Source organism: Thalia democratica, chromosome 4 (assembly GCF_965202585.1).
Source record: "Thalia democratica chromosome 4, ktThaDemo2.hap1.1, whole genome shotgun sequence".
NCBI classification, from domain to species: Eukaryota; Metazoa; Chordata; class Thaliacea; order Salpida; family Salpidae; genus Thalia; species Thalia democratica.
In genome coordinates, this window is record NC_139168.1 from 42,168,931 (window position 1) to 42,184,847 (window position 15,917).

The window sequence follows — 15,917 nt, forward strand, 5'->3', positions numbered from 1 at the left end:
TTTTATTAGTTTATCTTTTTGTTTTTTATTTCTTTTTTTTTTTTTTTTTTTTTTAATTTAATTTTTTTATTTTGTTTTTTACTCTCGTACAAAAATGACCATTGGTGCAAAAGTGACCCTGCGTGCAAAATTGTCTTCTTTCAAAAAAGATGCCTCATGCAAAAATGATTTTTCGCGCAAAAGTGTCTTTGTGCAAAAATGTCTTCGTGCAAAAATGACCCATCAGGCAAAAAAAAATTTCGTGTAAAAATGTCCATTCGTACATATTTGATCCTTCGTGTCTTCGTGCATATTTAACACATTCCCAGAATTTTCATAGTTGTAAACTTTAAAGAACTTTTGTTCTTTTTTCCTTTTTATAACTATTAGACTAATATGCCTTCTTGATTTATAACAAAGCAGTACTTTCAAGTAAGCAAGCAGTCTGGATCCAGTTATACTGAAGTATGATGGACTTGATGATGTATTACAAAGACCTTCGTTTGTATCTTGTGTGGAACTTACCTTTACCTAAAATTAGAAAAAGTACTAGTACACTACAAAAATTTTAATATAAAATTTTAAATAAACTAAGATAAAAACTTCTTATTTGACTTTAGATTAAAATCATCTATGAAATTTTAATTTGTGTAAAAAATAAAGTTTATGTTTAACAATAAAAAAGAGTACACAAAATACAAAAAATACAACTGAAAATAAAATTAAAATTGTTTCACTAAAAAACATCTGTGCTGCTGATTATTTGATTTACACTTACTAACTTAAAATTAATTATTTAAGTTTTTGGTTTGTCTTTATCTTTTTTCGTTAAGCTATTTACGTAGGTTCATCTTAATTATTCAATTTTTTTAGATCCATTTTCATTGATCAATTTTAAGCTGTTTGTTCAACTCGATATTCAACGAAGTAAAATTGTGCACACAAGGAGTACAATTTTTTACATAACAAAAAATAGATTTCGTATATCTTCTAGTTTTATTCTTTACTCTTATAGTTTGCTTTTTACCTAACAAACTAGTTAAATTTTTTCGCAACCACTTAACAATTTTTCGATACCAACTCAAAACATAAAAAACAAGAAAACCCCATCTCTGCTGTACAGCCTACAGCGCTTTACCACTTTTTTATTTGAAATTTTTGGTTGCTATTATTTATAGTAGACTAGTTGGTAAACAAATTAAAAACGAAATACCTTTAAATTAATTTATAAAAAAGTTAAATATGAAATAATACTCTTAAAAAATAAAACCAACCTAAAGTTTTTATACCAAAAATAAATCAAGACTACATATTTTAGTTTACTAGCTTCTGTAGGTCTTTGAACCAAATATTTTGAGCACTTTTTTTAGTCGTTCAATGAATAATGTACTTATGTTTCTACGCATTGTAAAGCCAAATACTTTAGTCATAACGAACAGATTTTTTTTAACGATCCTGCGCAGAAAACCTGTTTTTAGGCTATAAAGTAAAAAAATGTTTTTTTTTTTATTACACTTTTTATTTTATTGTTAAGTGCCTTTTGATATTTTTCACTATTATTACACCAAACCCGATTTTTAAGAAATTAAGATTCGGTCAGATCCGGATCTCTGAGTACGATATGTAAGTATTTTCTAACTATTAAAACAATTACTACTAAATTAACTCCTACTATAGTTAAATTGCATCTAAGTATAAATAAGATTAAAAACGGTTCGTCGTATTTTTATTTAACGAAATTTTATAATAGAACATTAAATAAAGTATACAAAGATTAGTTGTTTTAAAAAAAGTAGTTAAGTTAAGAATGTTACAGAAAACAAATCAAAATAAGCAGGTGTGTTTAAAAAAAAAACTATTAATTAGTATTTTTTTTTAATCTAAATAAGGAAAACATTTGTTAATAAGGTGCAATTAAAAATTAACTTTTTTTTTAGCTTCTATAGTAACCAACAAAAATTACTAAACGTTTTCGAACCTTTACAAAATAGGTAATTTATAATTTTTCAACGAATGTAATACTGCTAATCTGCTTGTTTCTAATAGTTTGCTTAGAGTCGGTCTTTTTCTTTTTTAATTTGGTGTTACTTACTTTTAACATGTAAACATTTTCATTCTTAAAACAACAGCGTTAATCACATAACAACTAACTAGGTTCGAATCTTTTTCAATTCAAGATCAGGTAGACTATTATTTAAGACTAAGAAATACTTCTCTTTTAAAACTTTAGCACCAGTTTTGTATTTTACATTACAATATTGTATAAAAAAATTTCTTATGTAATAAAACAATTACAACATAGAGTTAAAATCTGAGTATTTTTGACACTTTTATTAATGCAATATCATAAGAAATATGATAGACTTCCAGATACTTATTTAGCTTCTTCTCTATTAACTAACAAAATAATTTAGACCTTTATGTGAAGAAAAGCAAAAACTAGAAAAACAAAAAATATAAATATGTTATAAAGATTAAAAACATTAAAACTCGTGCTTTTACATTAATAAACGTTTTTCTGTGGAGCTAGCAAGTTCAATAAGTGAATTTTTCCCTCTAATAAATTATCTTCAATAAACTAAGAATTAAACTTTTTTTATAGAAAAGCAGTTTTACATTGACATCATAACAAAATGTTGGATGTAAACTAAAGTTCAAAGTATATTTCTTAGTTTGCAAAGTAATTTTTGGGCGTATTAATAATAGTTTTTTTTAATCTTTAGTTTTTATCCAAGATCTTTTTAATGCTACTTTTTGATATGTTCAATATATTGTGTAAAAAAATATATCTAACCAATCTATAGTAGTAATATCTAATAAGATGTAGAAGCTAATATAGAAAATGGTTCATTGCTTAAAAAAATAGCATTAATACCCCACTAAATTAGTAAACAACTTATAGAAAGTAAGAGAACCACTTATTTTTAATTGAAGTCAAAAGCAGTAAATATTTAGTAATCAGTTGATATGAAGTTTCAGACAAGATGGTTAATTTTTAAATAAAAGCCGGATTCAATACAAAGTATCTCTGCAGTAATCCATAATAAAAAATTGATTAACTGAGTATAAGCAAATATGGAAAACTTCGTCGTTTATTAATCTATAATAATAATAAAATTAACTGAGAACTAATCAAATAGTACAAATTTAATTGATTAAATATCTTGAGATAACTTTCAAAAGAGTATTTATTCATAAAAATAAAATAAATTTCAAACTTACCTGATCTTTTTTAAACTTAAACTACTTAATTTATATTTCTTAATCACAAACAAATAACTGTTTTATTTTTCATTAATTTGAATTAAGGAAATAATATAAAATTACCAAAACACTGGCGTATATTAAATGTTATTTATAGCTATACATTCAATTTTTTTCTAAATCTTAAACAGTTGAAAAATCTTATATGCAATTTTTTGACTAAACTAAAAATATTTTTATAATAAAATTGTGAAAAAAATATATTTACAAAACTGTTTTACAATAAATTAAACAAATACATTAAACATGTTTGTATTTTTATTTCTTACAGAGTTAGTAACTAGAAAATTTTACGATTCAATACTTAACATTCTCATAAACTATTTTCTTTATAGGAATTATTAGATTAAATTATAGTATTTATATTTATTTAAACAAAATAAAAATATCTATAGTCTTGGTATGACCAATTTAAGTGTTTTGAATAAAAGAAAAATGTATATTACAAACAAAATAATAAAATATATAAACCAATTAAATGCTAAAATAAGAACTAATATTTAACCGGAATTATATAACCAAAAACTATTTCTATTTAACATGTTTTAATTTTTTTGAAGTAGTAAAAATATTTGGTTTTATAAAGTAACACCAGCTTGATTTAATATTATATAAGTAGATTAGTTTTCAAGACGGCCCATCTCGTAAATACTTATTTTTCTGCAGAAGTTGCCAGCATTTTTTTGATTTCAGAAATAGCAAGTCCTGGATTCAATCCCTGTTAAAATTATTTGAAACTTAAATTGCAAATTTTGCAAGAACTTTAAAAAAGACTTACTGAGCTTTAATTAACATAAATGTTTAATCTTTTAGGATGTGAATTGTAATATACTTATTATATTGTAATTTGTTTTAAATCAAACAATTCAAAGTTCTTGACTTAATTAGCTTGACTTAAAGGAGATTTTTATATACCTTTTATTTTTATCATTTTATTATCAACAAAAATAAGATATAAACAGAAATATAAATTATATTTGTTTAAGATTTATTTCTAATAACTGATTCCTGTATCCTAATATAGTAGTGAAACATTGTTTTGTTGATAATTAATCGCAAAAATAAGAAACATATATACCTATTATGAAAAATTATACGTAATTAAAACAAGATTGAAAACATTAATTTCTAGACTTTGAATTTTCTAAAATAATATATTACATACTGGTAGAAGAATGAATCAATTTTTTTAAGCAGTTTTTGCAATACAAAATTTATACTTAATGATGCACAGATTCTTATTCATCAATTTACCGTGTGTAAGTATTAAAAATTTTTGGAACCAAGGCGCTAAAATTAAAACACAATTAAACAAAGATTAATATAGTGTTAATTCATTTAATAAGCTCACAAAATAAAAATATTTTTTAGAAAACATATATTTTATGTTTTGAATCAGGGATTTTATTTAAATAATTTTAACTTATATAGTCTTTTTATAATTTTATTGTTAAAAAAGGGGGAAAAAAATGGAATTGATAGTTTTGACTAGTTATCAAAACATATAAAAGAATGCAAATAACTTAAGATATATATTTAAGTTTGTAATCAAGAATAAATAAAAATTTAACTAAACGAATTAAAAACGAGTTAAAGTTTTAAGAAGTTAAATAATTGTAAAACTTCTGTCTTTAAGGATATATCTAACCAATCTATAGTAGTAATATCTAATAAGATGTAGAAGCTAATATAGAAAATGGTTCATTGCTTAAAAAAATAGCATTAATACCCCACTAAATTAGTAAACAACTTATAGAAAGTAAGAGAACCACTTATTTTTAATTGAAGTCAAAAGCAGTAAATATTTAGTAATCAGTTGATATGAAGTTTCAGACAAGATGGTTAATTTTTAAATAAAAGCCGGATTCAATACAAAGTATCTCTGCAGTAATCCATAATAAAAAATTGATTAACTGAGTATAAGCAAATATGGAAAACTTCGTCGTTTATTAATCTATAATAATAATAAAATTAACTGAGAACTAATCAAATAGTACAAATTTAATTGATTAAATATCTTGAGATAACTTTCAAAAGAGTATTTATTCATAAAAATAAAATAAATTTCAAACTTACCTGATCTTTTTTAAACTTAAACTACTTAATTTATATTTCTTAATCACAAACAAATAACTGTTTTATTTTTCATTAATTTGAATTAAGGAAATAATATAAAATTACCAAAACACTGGCGTATATTAAATGTTATTTATAGCTATACATTCAATTTTTTTCTAAATCTTAAACAGTTGAAAAATCTTATATGCAATTTTTTGACTAAACTAAAAATATTTTTATAATAAAATTGTGAAAAAAATATATTTACAAAACTGTTTTACAATAAATTAAACAAATACATTAAACATGTTTGTATTTTTATTTCTTACAGAGTTAGTAACTAGAAAATTTTACGATTCAATACTTAACATTCTCATAAACTATTTTCTTTATAGGAATTATTAGATTAAATTATAGTATTTATATTTATTTAAACAAAATAAAAATATCTATAGTCTTGGTATGACCAATTTAAGTGTTTTGAATAAAAGAAAAATGTATATTACAAACAAAATAATAAAATATATAAACCAATTAAATGCTAAAATAAGAACTAATATTTAACCGGAATTATATAACCAAAAACTATTTCTATTTAACATGTTTTAATTTTTTTGAAGTAGTAAAAATATTTGGTTTTATAAAGTAACACCAGCTTGATTTAATATTATATAAGTAGATTAGTTTTCAAGACGGCCCATCTCGTAAATACTTATTTTTCTGCAGAAGTTGCCAGCATTTTTTTGATTTCAGAAATAGCAAGTCCTGGATTCAATCCCTGTTAAAATTATTTGAAACTTAAATTGCAAATTTTGCAAGAACTTTAAAAAAGACTTACTGAGCTTTAATTAACATAAATGTTTAATCTTTTAGGATGTGAATTGTAATATACTTATTATATTGTAATTTGTTTTAAATCAAACAATTCAAAGTTCTTGACTTAATTAGCTTGACTTAAAGGAGATTTTTATATACCTTTTATTTTTATCATTTTATTATCAACAAAAATAAGATATAAACAGAAATATAAATTATATTTGTTTAAGATTTATTTCTAATAACTGATTCCTGTATCCTAATATAGTAGTGAAACATTGTTTTGTTGATAATTAATCGCAAAAATAAGAAACATATATACCTATTATGAAAAATTATACGTAATTAAAACAAGATTGAAAACATTAATTTCTAGACTTTGAATTTTCTAAAATAATATATTACATACTGGTAGAAGAATGAATCAATTTTTTTAAGCAGTTTTTGCAATACAAAATTTATACTTAATGATGCACAGATTCTTATTCATCAATTTACCGTGTGTAAGTATTAAAAATTTTTGGAACCAAGGCGCTAAAATTAAAACACAATTAAACAAAGATTAATATAGTGTTAATTCATTTAATAAGCTCACAAAATAAAAATATTTTTTAGAAAACATATATTTTATGTTTTGAATCAGGGATTTTATTTAAATAATTTTAACTTATATAGTCTTTTTATAATTTTATTGTTAAAAAAGGGGGAAAAAAATGGAATTGATAGTTTTGACTAGTTATCAAAACATATAAAAGAATGCAAATAACTTAAGATATATATTTAAGTTTGTAATCAAGAATAAATAAAAATTTAACTAAACGAATAAAAAACGAGTTAAAGTTTTAAGAAGTTAAATAATTGTAAAACTTCTGTCTTTAAGGATAAAAATTAAATATCTCCACTTATTGCTAAGGAGAGTAATAAAAACTCTAAAAATTTAAGCTTTTTTTTCAAACAATATGTCACTCAAAAAAAGAGACATTTAGTAATATAATCTTATTTGAAAAATATATTTTTGAGTATAATTTTATTATTAACTGATGATTTCTTTATTAAGTGAAGCATTGTATTGAAATATAATATCAAAATATTAGACGTTAAGTTAGTAAATTGATAAAAAATTTAAAGCAATGCAACCTTTACATTTATTACAAAGGGAAAAAATAAAAAGTACAAACTTTGGGGCATGCTTTGGTGCAGTTCATGATGGTGTGACACTTGTACAATGAAAAGGGATCATTCAATCTCTGGAGTCTCTCTCCCTGGAACTCATCTCTCGAATCTATAATCCATCTGTATGCCTAATAAAAAAATTATAAGTAATATATGAACTAAAATAATTAATAAACTATAAGTTGCCAGCAAACTTAAAATATCAGATACAAGAAGGTTACAACTTTTTTTTAATAATAGTTTATTTGTTAATAATAAAGTTTATAATTTGATAAATCAATATCAATTATAAAAAATTATTTTTTGTTAACCTTTTTTATTTTAATTAACGAGATGATATAAAATCATACCTACTTATTAAAATTTTAAAAACAATAGGTCTCTATATAATAGAAGCTAAGAACTTTTTGGCTTTTAATGAAATTAAATTAGTTTAACGGACATAAAAAGTAAACTATCATAAGTTAGCATTACCCATTTCTGTAATACTAAAACGTAGACTGATATGATTAGATTTAAAAGATATTGCAAGAATATTTCTTGGACGTCAAAATCTTTAACTTGTTAAGTATGGCATTAAAAATAAAACAAGAACAATTAAAATTTAATCAAAATCCTACATATAAAAATTATAAATTAAAGGAAGTTAGGGCTTGTACAAGCAAAATTTATTTAGTTTCAAAATTACTTCATAATACTAACAACCTTACAAAAGCTTTTAACATTATCATCATTAACAGTGATAGTACAACAAGGTACACAGTGGGCCTGCAACTCGAAAAGTAAAAAAAGTAACTAGAAATACAATACTCCAGTGCATTTAGAGCTTTAATACAAACTAAAAAATTCCGTCTATAGCAAAAATTATGCCAGTTGTCACGAGGCAATTTGAAGGGTTTTTCTTTAGTTCAGATTTTAATTTATTTAAAAACCGAAAATAATCGGCCAAATAAATAACTGTTACATATTTTTATATGTTTTATAATAAATATATTTTATTGATGTTTTGTAATTTAAAAAGGTATATTAAATATTGTTTAATAATATTAGTAAGTGTTTCAATCAAATTTTTCAATTTTAATTTTAAAACGAAAAATAATTAAAATATGAAAACTATTGTTAAAAACTTTTGTAATACTTTCGGTTCATCTGAACCTATAGCTGACGGAACCTACAGCCAACAAATCATAAGAAAATTGTAAAAAGTTTTCATGTAAATACTAATCAAAACATCTTCTGTTGTGAAAGCTTACCTGCATAAGTACAGCTGGTCCAAGGTACTTGTCACTGGACCACCAGTAAGATGGGCAAGAAGTGGAGCAGCAAGCGCACAGTATGCACTCATACAATCCGTCAAGTTTCTGCCTACAGTCATGACATTTTTGTAAACTTATATTCGTTCACAACTAACTATGAATATTGAATATAAAATATGCTATTCTTTAATTTTAAGCAAGTTGAGCACATTTAAACTGAATAAAGTCGAAGAATAAACTACAGCTTGTTATCTGAAATGCATAAACAATTTTAGCTTAAAAAATAAGATTTTTATCAGATTTCAGGTTAACAAGTTTACAATAACTAAATAATATAGTTTCATATAATTTAAAAAGATTAGCCAGTCTCATCAAAACCAGTTATTTTTGAAATAATAAAATAAGATAATTGTAAACCTAATTTAACTCATTGGTAAATAAATCGAGTACCGTGTGAAATTTACTTCGCAAATAAAAACACTTATCAAACAAATTCAAAAAATATATTTAGACAGGATCTTACGTCAGATAAAAAAATTATTAAAAGCTATAGGTTGGCAATGTATTTGTTTATATAAGTAAAAACGTTAAACTATTCATACTTATACCAATATAATATAACAATAAGATTTTTATTCGACTTGTAATGTTAGGCAACCAAATATGCACCATAAAACACATGAGCTTACCTATCTTCAACAGATTGGAAATTTTCAACACCTTGCTTGCTTGCATCTTTTTGCTTAAGAAATGGTTCGATGGAACGGTACTGAGCATAGAAATTTCCAAAATCCTGTGTATTTTTTTTATATAAGTAAATTTTTCTTTTTGTAATTTTAGTGTAAAATTTTAGTACTTATGCTCTTTATTTATTTTTTTAACTAGTATATTAGCAACATCCATTAAAGCATAAAGTATAGTGTAGATTTTGGACTACCATAAACAACTAGTGCTGTAAATTTCTAAATAGATGAAGTTAGATACCATTATATAAGTCTTTATATACTAAAAATAATTTATAACAAAACTTTAAAATTGTTCATTAATTTCTATTTTTACCTTTAAAAAATAAATTGTTAAACTACCTATATTCTGGTATTTATATTCTAAAAATAATGGCTTAATAGTTTACAAATAAACTAATGAGTAATCAAATAATGACTAAAAAATGTTTCTTAAAATAAGAAATTAGTAACCTTTAAGTATTTTAAAAACTATTTTAACAAAAATAGCATTGTGCACAATAACGTCTACAGTTCTAAAGGTAACATTATTAACCATGTTTAAATTCAAAAGCATAATTATCTAGTACCGAGCTAAAGTAATTTTTAACAATTCATTTCAAATAATTACAGCGTTGCCACTCGTTTTTTCAAATTTTTTTCCAGGTTTTCCAAATTTCTTCCAGGTTTTCAAAAGCACACATTTTTGGGTCTATTTTTAGTTTTAAGTTTATTTCTATTTAAGAAACTGTGTTAAATAGTATAAAAATATTGAAAAGATACTGTAAAGTTACTTTAAATGTGTTTTTTAATAAAAAAGTTTTTTGATGATGACAAAAAATCTTAATTATATGATAGATTTTTTGTGTCAAATCAAAATTTTACAACTGAAAATGTTAAAATTATTAAAAATTCCAGGTTTTTTGATCAAAATTCCAGGTTTTTCCAGGTTTTTTTCAAAATTTCTCAAATTCCAGGTTTTTCCAGGTTATTTTAGCCTAAATTGTCAAGTTCCAGGTTTTTCCAGGTTTCCAGGTAAAGTGGCAACCCTGTAATTAATTCAAAATTTTATAAAACGACTTCGAAGCTATAGTTGCAAATGTTGACGTATTTTTTGTGCAGAACTTTACAAAATTATAAGCTTGAAGACAAATATTTTATACTTTTCATTGAAATACAATAAAGTCATTTAATCGTTCACCATACAATCTATCTAAAAATATAAAATACTAAAAACTTTAAAAATAAAAATATGCTATACTTGCTAAAACATAAACAACAAGCATACATACAGGTACAAGATCTTTTATGACGTACATATGGGGTAGTGGATAGATTCGAGTTGTTTTCTTTAAATTAGTGTCAATTCGTCTGTTTAAAATACATTTTTATTTAATAAAAAATATTAGCTAAACATTTGTTGTCAAGTAACGTAAAACTTTAAAACTAAATAAAAATAAATAGAATGTAACATTTTTAACTACATAGTTATATATTAAAACAATTTTAGACTAAAATACATGGGTTAAACCAGACATAAATTATAATGTATAAAGGCTAATCTAAAGGAAAAATATTAAAACTCAGCCATACAAAAAGAATGAATACTTTAAAAGTCTAAATAAAAAGGTGAAAATAAAACAGAATTTAAGCTTTTATTTATCATAGTAAATATGTTCTTAAAGTTAATCACCTAAATTATTTATTCAATGCAGACTTGTTTAAAAAATTTACTAAATAAAATAGGTTACCAAAACAAACTAAAAATATTACAAAAATTTTTCTAATAGATTGCAAAATTATACAACCTAACGCACTCAAAAACAATTCTTATAGCAGAAATATATTCAATTTCTAGTTTTGAAATGCTAAAAAAATAAAAACAAATATCTGAGTACAAAATATGAGAAATTAATGTTTTTTTAATAGTAAATTAGATTAGTAAAAAAATTAAATTCCCTGAGAATTTTATCTGATAAAATGTCAAAAAATATTATAAAATATAATGATAAAATAATCTCTACAACTATATCAATCAAACTTATATTTTAATTATTTTATAAAACATAATTGGTTTACTAACTAAAATTGACTGTTTTTTAAATAAGCTAAAAACATACGATAGGCAAGCAAGAGTGTTGGTGCCTTGAATGTTCATGGAACAACTACCACATATTCCTTCTCTGCAACTTCTTCTAAACGTTAATGATGGATCGATATCATTTTTTATCTTGATCAATGCATCTAACACCATAGGTCCACACCTTAAATGAAAAACATGTTATTATTTTAAGTAAATTAATATCTAATTGATTCATTTTTATGGCGATTAAAAGGAGTTTAATCATATCAAAATTAGTACTTTTTACTGTATAAAGTATTTAATACAACACTCTAAATATCAACTTTCATTCTTCTTTTAAAAATTATTACAAGATTGCCACTATTTGAGTCAAAAAATCTTCCTTGGGTGACCAGAAACTTCCCTGAGTAACCTTAAATTTCCCTGAGTTTCCCTAAGTTTTTTTTCAAATCCTTATTTTTGTTTTTGCTTCTGGCGGAAATTACTAATACCTCATGCTCATTTTTCTTCTTTGATAATAAGCGGAAGGTTGTATGTGTATGCTTCTGCATTAGATTCTTACTAAGTAAGACAACACTAATCTATACTTATTTTTGATTTTTTTACTGAAAACAAGTAGTTGTAAGCAAATAACAAATAACTTTATTTAAAAATAAAGACTTACAGTAAAACATAGTATTATTTTACTGCATATGTAACTAAAAATACAAAAAATATTAGAACTTTTCAATGCATAGTTAACCACAACTTTTATATCCCTAAACTGTTTGTTTTTGTTAAACTTTAGTCATGATAAATATAAATTTAAAACTTAAAAATTAAAACTACAATATTAATTCTACTAGCCACAAGGCTAATAAATTTCTAAATATACACTTTAAAATAAATTAAATTAACTTTTTGAACAAAATATTGAAACTGGATAAACTAAATCTCATCTAGATCTAGAAAAAGTTTTTCCTGAGATTTTATAAAAAATCTTAAAACTTCACTGAAATTTTTAGAAAAATCAAAACTGCCCTGAGTTTAAAAAAATAAAAATTCCTTGAGTTTCCCTGAGTCTCCTTGAGATTTTCTATAAGTTGAAAACTTCCTGAGTTTCCCTGAGTGTGTGGCAACCCTGTTATCAAAATAAATTTAAATTGATATACCTGGACTAAAAATTAAAAATATATAACAGAAACATTTATAAATTTTAAGAGAAAATATAATATAATAAAAAGTTTTTCATAAAACATGTTTTTCTTGAAAATTTGAGTTTCTAAATCTTTTTAGTTTAACACTATCTATTTAAACTTCTTTTACTAAGACTAAAGAAACTTTTTTTTATTAAAAAAGCTCTATAATTAAGTTTTAACTTATTTTCAATGAAGGATATACATAATATACTTATATACTAAAAATATCTTCTTTAGTGCATTTACAATTTGATCAGATAAAACTTTCTACCAAACTTGTTATTTTATTCAATAAACAACATATTTTAACATTAACAGGCACAATTTAAAGAAAAATGGTTAAATATGGAGCATAATAAGTCAACATTAATAACAAGGGTAAAAATTATTTTCATAATAACTAGTTTAAAAAACAATTTTTAATAACTTTTTAAACAACAAAAATAAAGTTATTACATTATTTTTAAAAAAATTAAAGAAGGCATATATTTTTTACAGTTTAATTTCTTACATTTATTATCACTTTAGTGAAAAATGTCAAGTTAAATGTCTTTATAGTGGATTCATAAAATCATAATAGTTATAAAAAGCGAGCAGAATATTTGAATATGATTTTTATAAGATATAAAAATTTATAAAAGGATTGGTCAAAAGACATGACAGTCTTTTAATTTTTAAAATTTGTATTTTTCTTTCCTAAAAAGTACTTTTTTATCTCAAATTTAGTCAGATATTAAATTTTAATAATTTCAAATCAAAATAACCTGATCATAAAAATACCATTCTATAATGTAGAAGTTTTAGGGAAAACTTTTTAATTAATGACTTCTATCAAATACCGCTTTATAACAATTAACAAATTATTATTTAAAAGATACTTAAACAGGGTTGCCAAAGGTTTTTTTTAATTTTTTTTTCAGGCTTCTAGTTTCTTCCTAGTTAAATTTAAAAAACAAGTTTTTTTGTCAATTTTTAATTTAAAATTAAATTTAAATTAAAAAAATGTCTTAAATAGTAAAACAACATTGAATAGATACTGTAAAGCTACTTTAAGTGTATTTTTACTAAATAAATTTTTAAATGATAAAAAATCATCCCTGAATAGATTTTTAATATTTAATCTAAATTTCAATATTGTAAAAATAGATTAAAATTCTAAATATCAGGGTTTTTCCAGGTCTATTAGGAATTTTTGTTCAATATTTGATGTTTTTCAAGTTTTTTTTATTCAAAATCTCCCAAATTCAAGGTTTTTCCAGTTTTTTTTTGTTTTCATAAATTGTCAAATTCCACAGATATTATCAAATTTAATATTTTATGGCAACCTTGTTAAAATTGTAAACTTTCATAATGATAATTTCCTTAGTCATAAACAAGATCAAATAAATAACAGCTCAATGCTTTTTTCCATAATAGTATCATAGCTTTATAAAAAAAACTTCTTATCAAACTTTAGTATCAATATGTAATAATTTAGAAATATTAGGGTTTTTAAATTATTCAATAATATAACAATAGTATATGCTTTTAAAGATGCTTAAAAAATCTTTTATAACTGATAAATACAAACTCATTCAAGTCAACTTTGTACTTTTGCATGTAAGGCATTGCACTTGTATCTTCTGGGTTGTATCTATAGATTGAAAAGGTTTTATACCTTGGCTCAAGTTTTTCTGATGCAGCTGCTGATGCTGCAGTCCTTTTTGCCTGTTAAAGTAAAAATAATAATATACTTTATAGCTAGCTTTAAATTACCACTTAATTTTTAATTATAAAACCACAAACACTAATGCTTTTTTTTGTGGTCTATTATAAAATTTATATAATTAGTACAAAAAATTAAATTATCAACTGTAGTATATTATTACTTGTGTGTTTAAATATCAGTATAATTATTGATTCAAATAAAATCAACTACGATTTAAATAATATCTAATCTAATTCTAATTTTTTTAACTTACAGCTGTTAATAATGTAGCATTTTGAGTACTTCTCTGCAACAGAGCTTTTGTTAATTGAGAAACTATCATTTTACTGATTCTATATTTACTTATGTACTGTCTTTAAAAAATAATCATTTTTTCTAAGATAAGTTATAACTTTAAAACTAATTACAATGCTCCTTACAAACAAACACATAAAGAATACATCTGGTATGGGAACAGTAGAAAAAAATGTAAAAATAGAATAACAATATTTTTTCAAATATTCAAATATTTATTTTTATTTTTCAATTTCTTTATATTTACATTAATAACTTTATCAGGGTTTGTACACAGAATTTTTAAACTTTAGATTGAAATTTTCACATATCTTGTTGGTCAGCACGCTATTGGGCTTATAAACCGATGAAACTATGTAGTTTTTAACTTAGTAGTAATGGCTCAGCCTGTTTATAACTAAACTTTTTAGTAGATGTTTTAATTTTTACTTATTTTCTTAGATATGTCCCCTGAAAAGCATCACAAAAATTTTAGTTATCCGAACTAAAATTATTATTTAAATAATTTACTTTTTGCTAATTTACTAATATCTAACATTCTACTTTTATAGTGCTAGCTTACAGAATGCCAGGCTGCTTATGAAAAAAGTGCTTTTTTTAAAAGATACTCACCATTTAATAATTAAATTTATTATAAATTTAAAAAAAAAATGGTAATTATCTAGCATTGTGTTGCACCAACATCAAGCTGAAATTATTTTAGCCCAATTTTAGCCTTATAATCATATTTATACTCAAATTATTTTTAACCACAATTTTAGGCTAAAAACCAAAGAATTATTTTGCATTTCAGTTTTATATTGTTAATTTTAACCAAGCTTAAAAATAGTTTTTTTAGTTTAAATTATATTGTTAAAAAAAAGTGATTAAATATGTAATTTGTATTAGTTAATAGTAAAAAAAATAATTCTACTTATGTATTTATATAACTTGCTAAAAACAAAGTATAACTAATATATTATGCTAGAAACATTGATTTTTAGTCTAAAACTTTGGTTTAAAATGTTAAAATTATAAATATATGGCTATTTATATAATTTCAGTTCAATACTGATGCAACATCATGCTTAGGTAGTTATCAAAACATGAATCTTAAACTTTTTTTAACAACTCAGTGCATATGAACTGACAAATCCTTCTGGATGTTTTTAAAATTTAATACTAATCTTTTTTTTAATTGTAAAATCCTTAGTTTCAAAAACAGTCCTCTTGAGAAGAAATCTATTATCAAACTTTTTTCTTTGTAACAATATACATTTTCAGGGTCAGTATAATATGGATTCAAAACAAAACCCGGGCTTTGAATTCTGCCTAAAACCTAGTTTTAATTTTATAATACTTTCTACAAAATAATATTCAGGTAGAGAGGTATTATATGTCAGATCA

General features: G+C 23.0%; 1 protein-coding gene across 1 annotated transcript; it reads right to left on the bottom strand.

The window, feature by feature from the left end:
* Positions 1-5,601: 5,601 nt before the first annotated feature.
* On the bottom strand, positions 5,602-14,630 carry LOC145834667 (succinate dehydrogenase [ubiquinone] iron-sulfur subunit, mitochondrial-like). The gene is made up of 8 exons (XM_082942154.1): positions 14,491-14,630; positions 14,100-14,236; positions 11,389-11,532; positions 10,561-10,639; positions 9,236-9,339; positions 8,544-8,655; positions 7,296-7,418; positions 5,602-6,079 (listed from the first exon to the last, which is right to left on the bottom strand). Exons 1-8 carry the CDS (start codon positions 14,557-14,559, stop codon positions 6,014-6,016), a joined length of 834 nt encoding a protein of 277 aa, XP_082798280.1. The 5' UTR covers positions 14,560-14,630; the 3' UTR covers positions 5,602-6,013.
* Between the last annotated feature and the right edge of the window lie 1,287 nt (positions 14,631-15,917).

Coding starts and splice junctions, on each gene's coding strand:
- LOC145834667 (XM_082942154.1), bottom strand. CDS start 14,559: ATGATAGTTTCTCAATTAACAAAAGCTCTGTTGCAGAGAAGTACTCAA. Junction 10,640..11,388: donor AACACTCTTGCTTGCCTATC/GTATGTTTTTAG, acceptor TATTTTAAACAG/ACGAATTGACACTAATTTAA. Junction 8,656..9,235: donor TTCCAATCTGTTGAAGATAG/GTAAGCTCATGT, acceptor TCATGACTGTAG/GCAGAAACTTGACGGATTGT.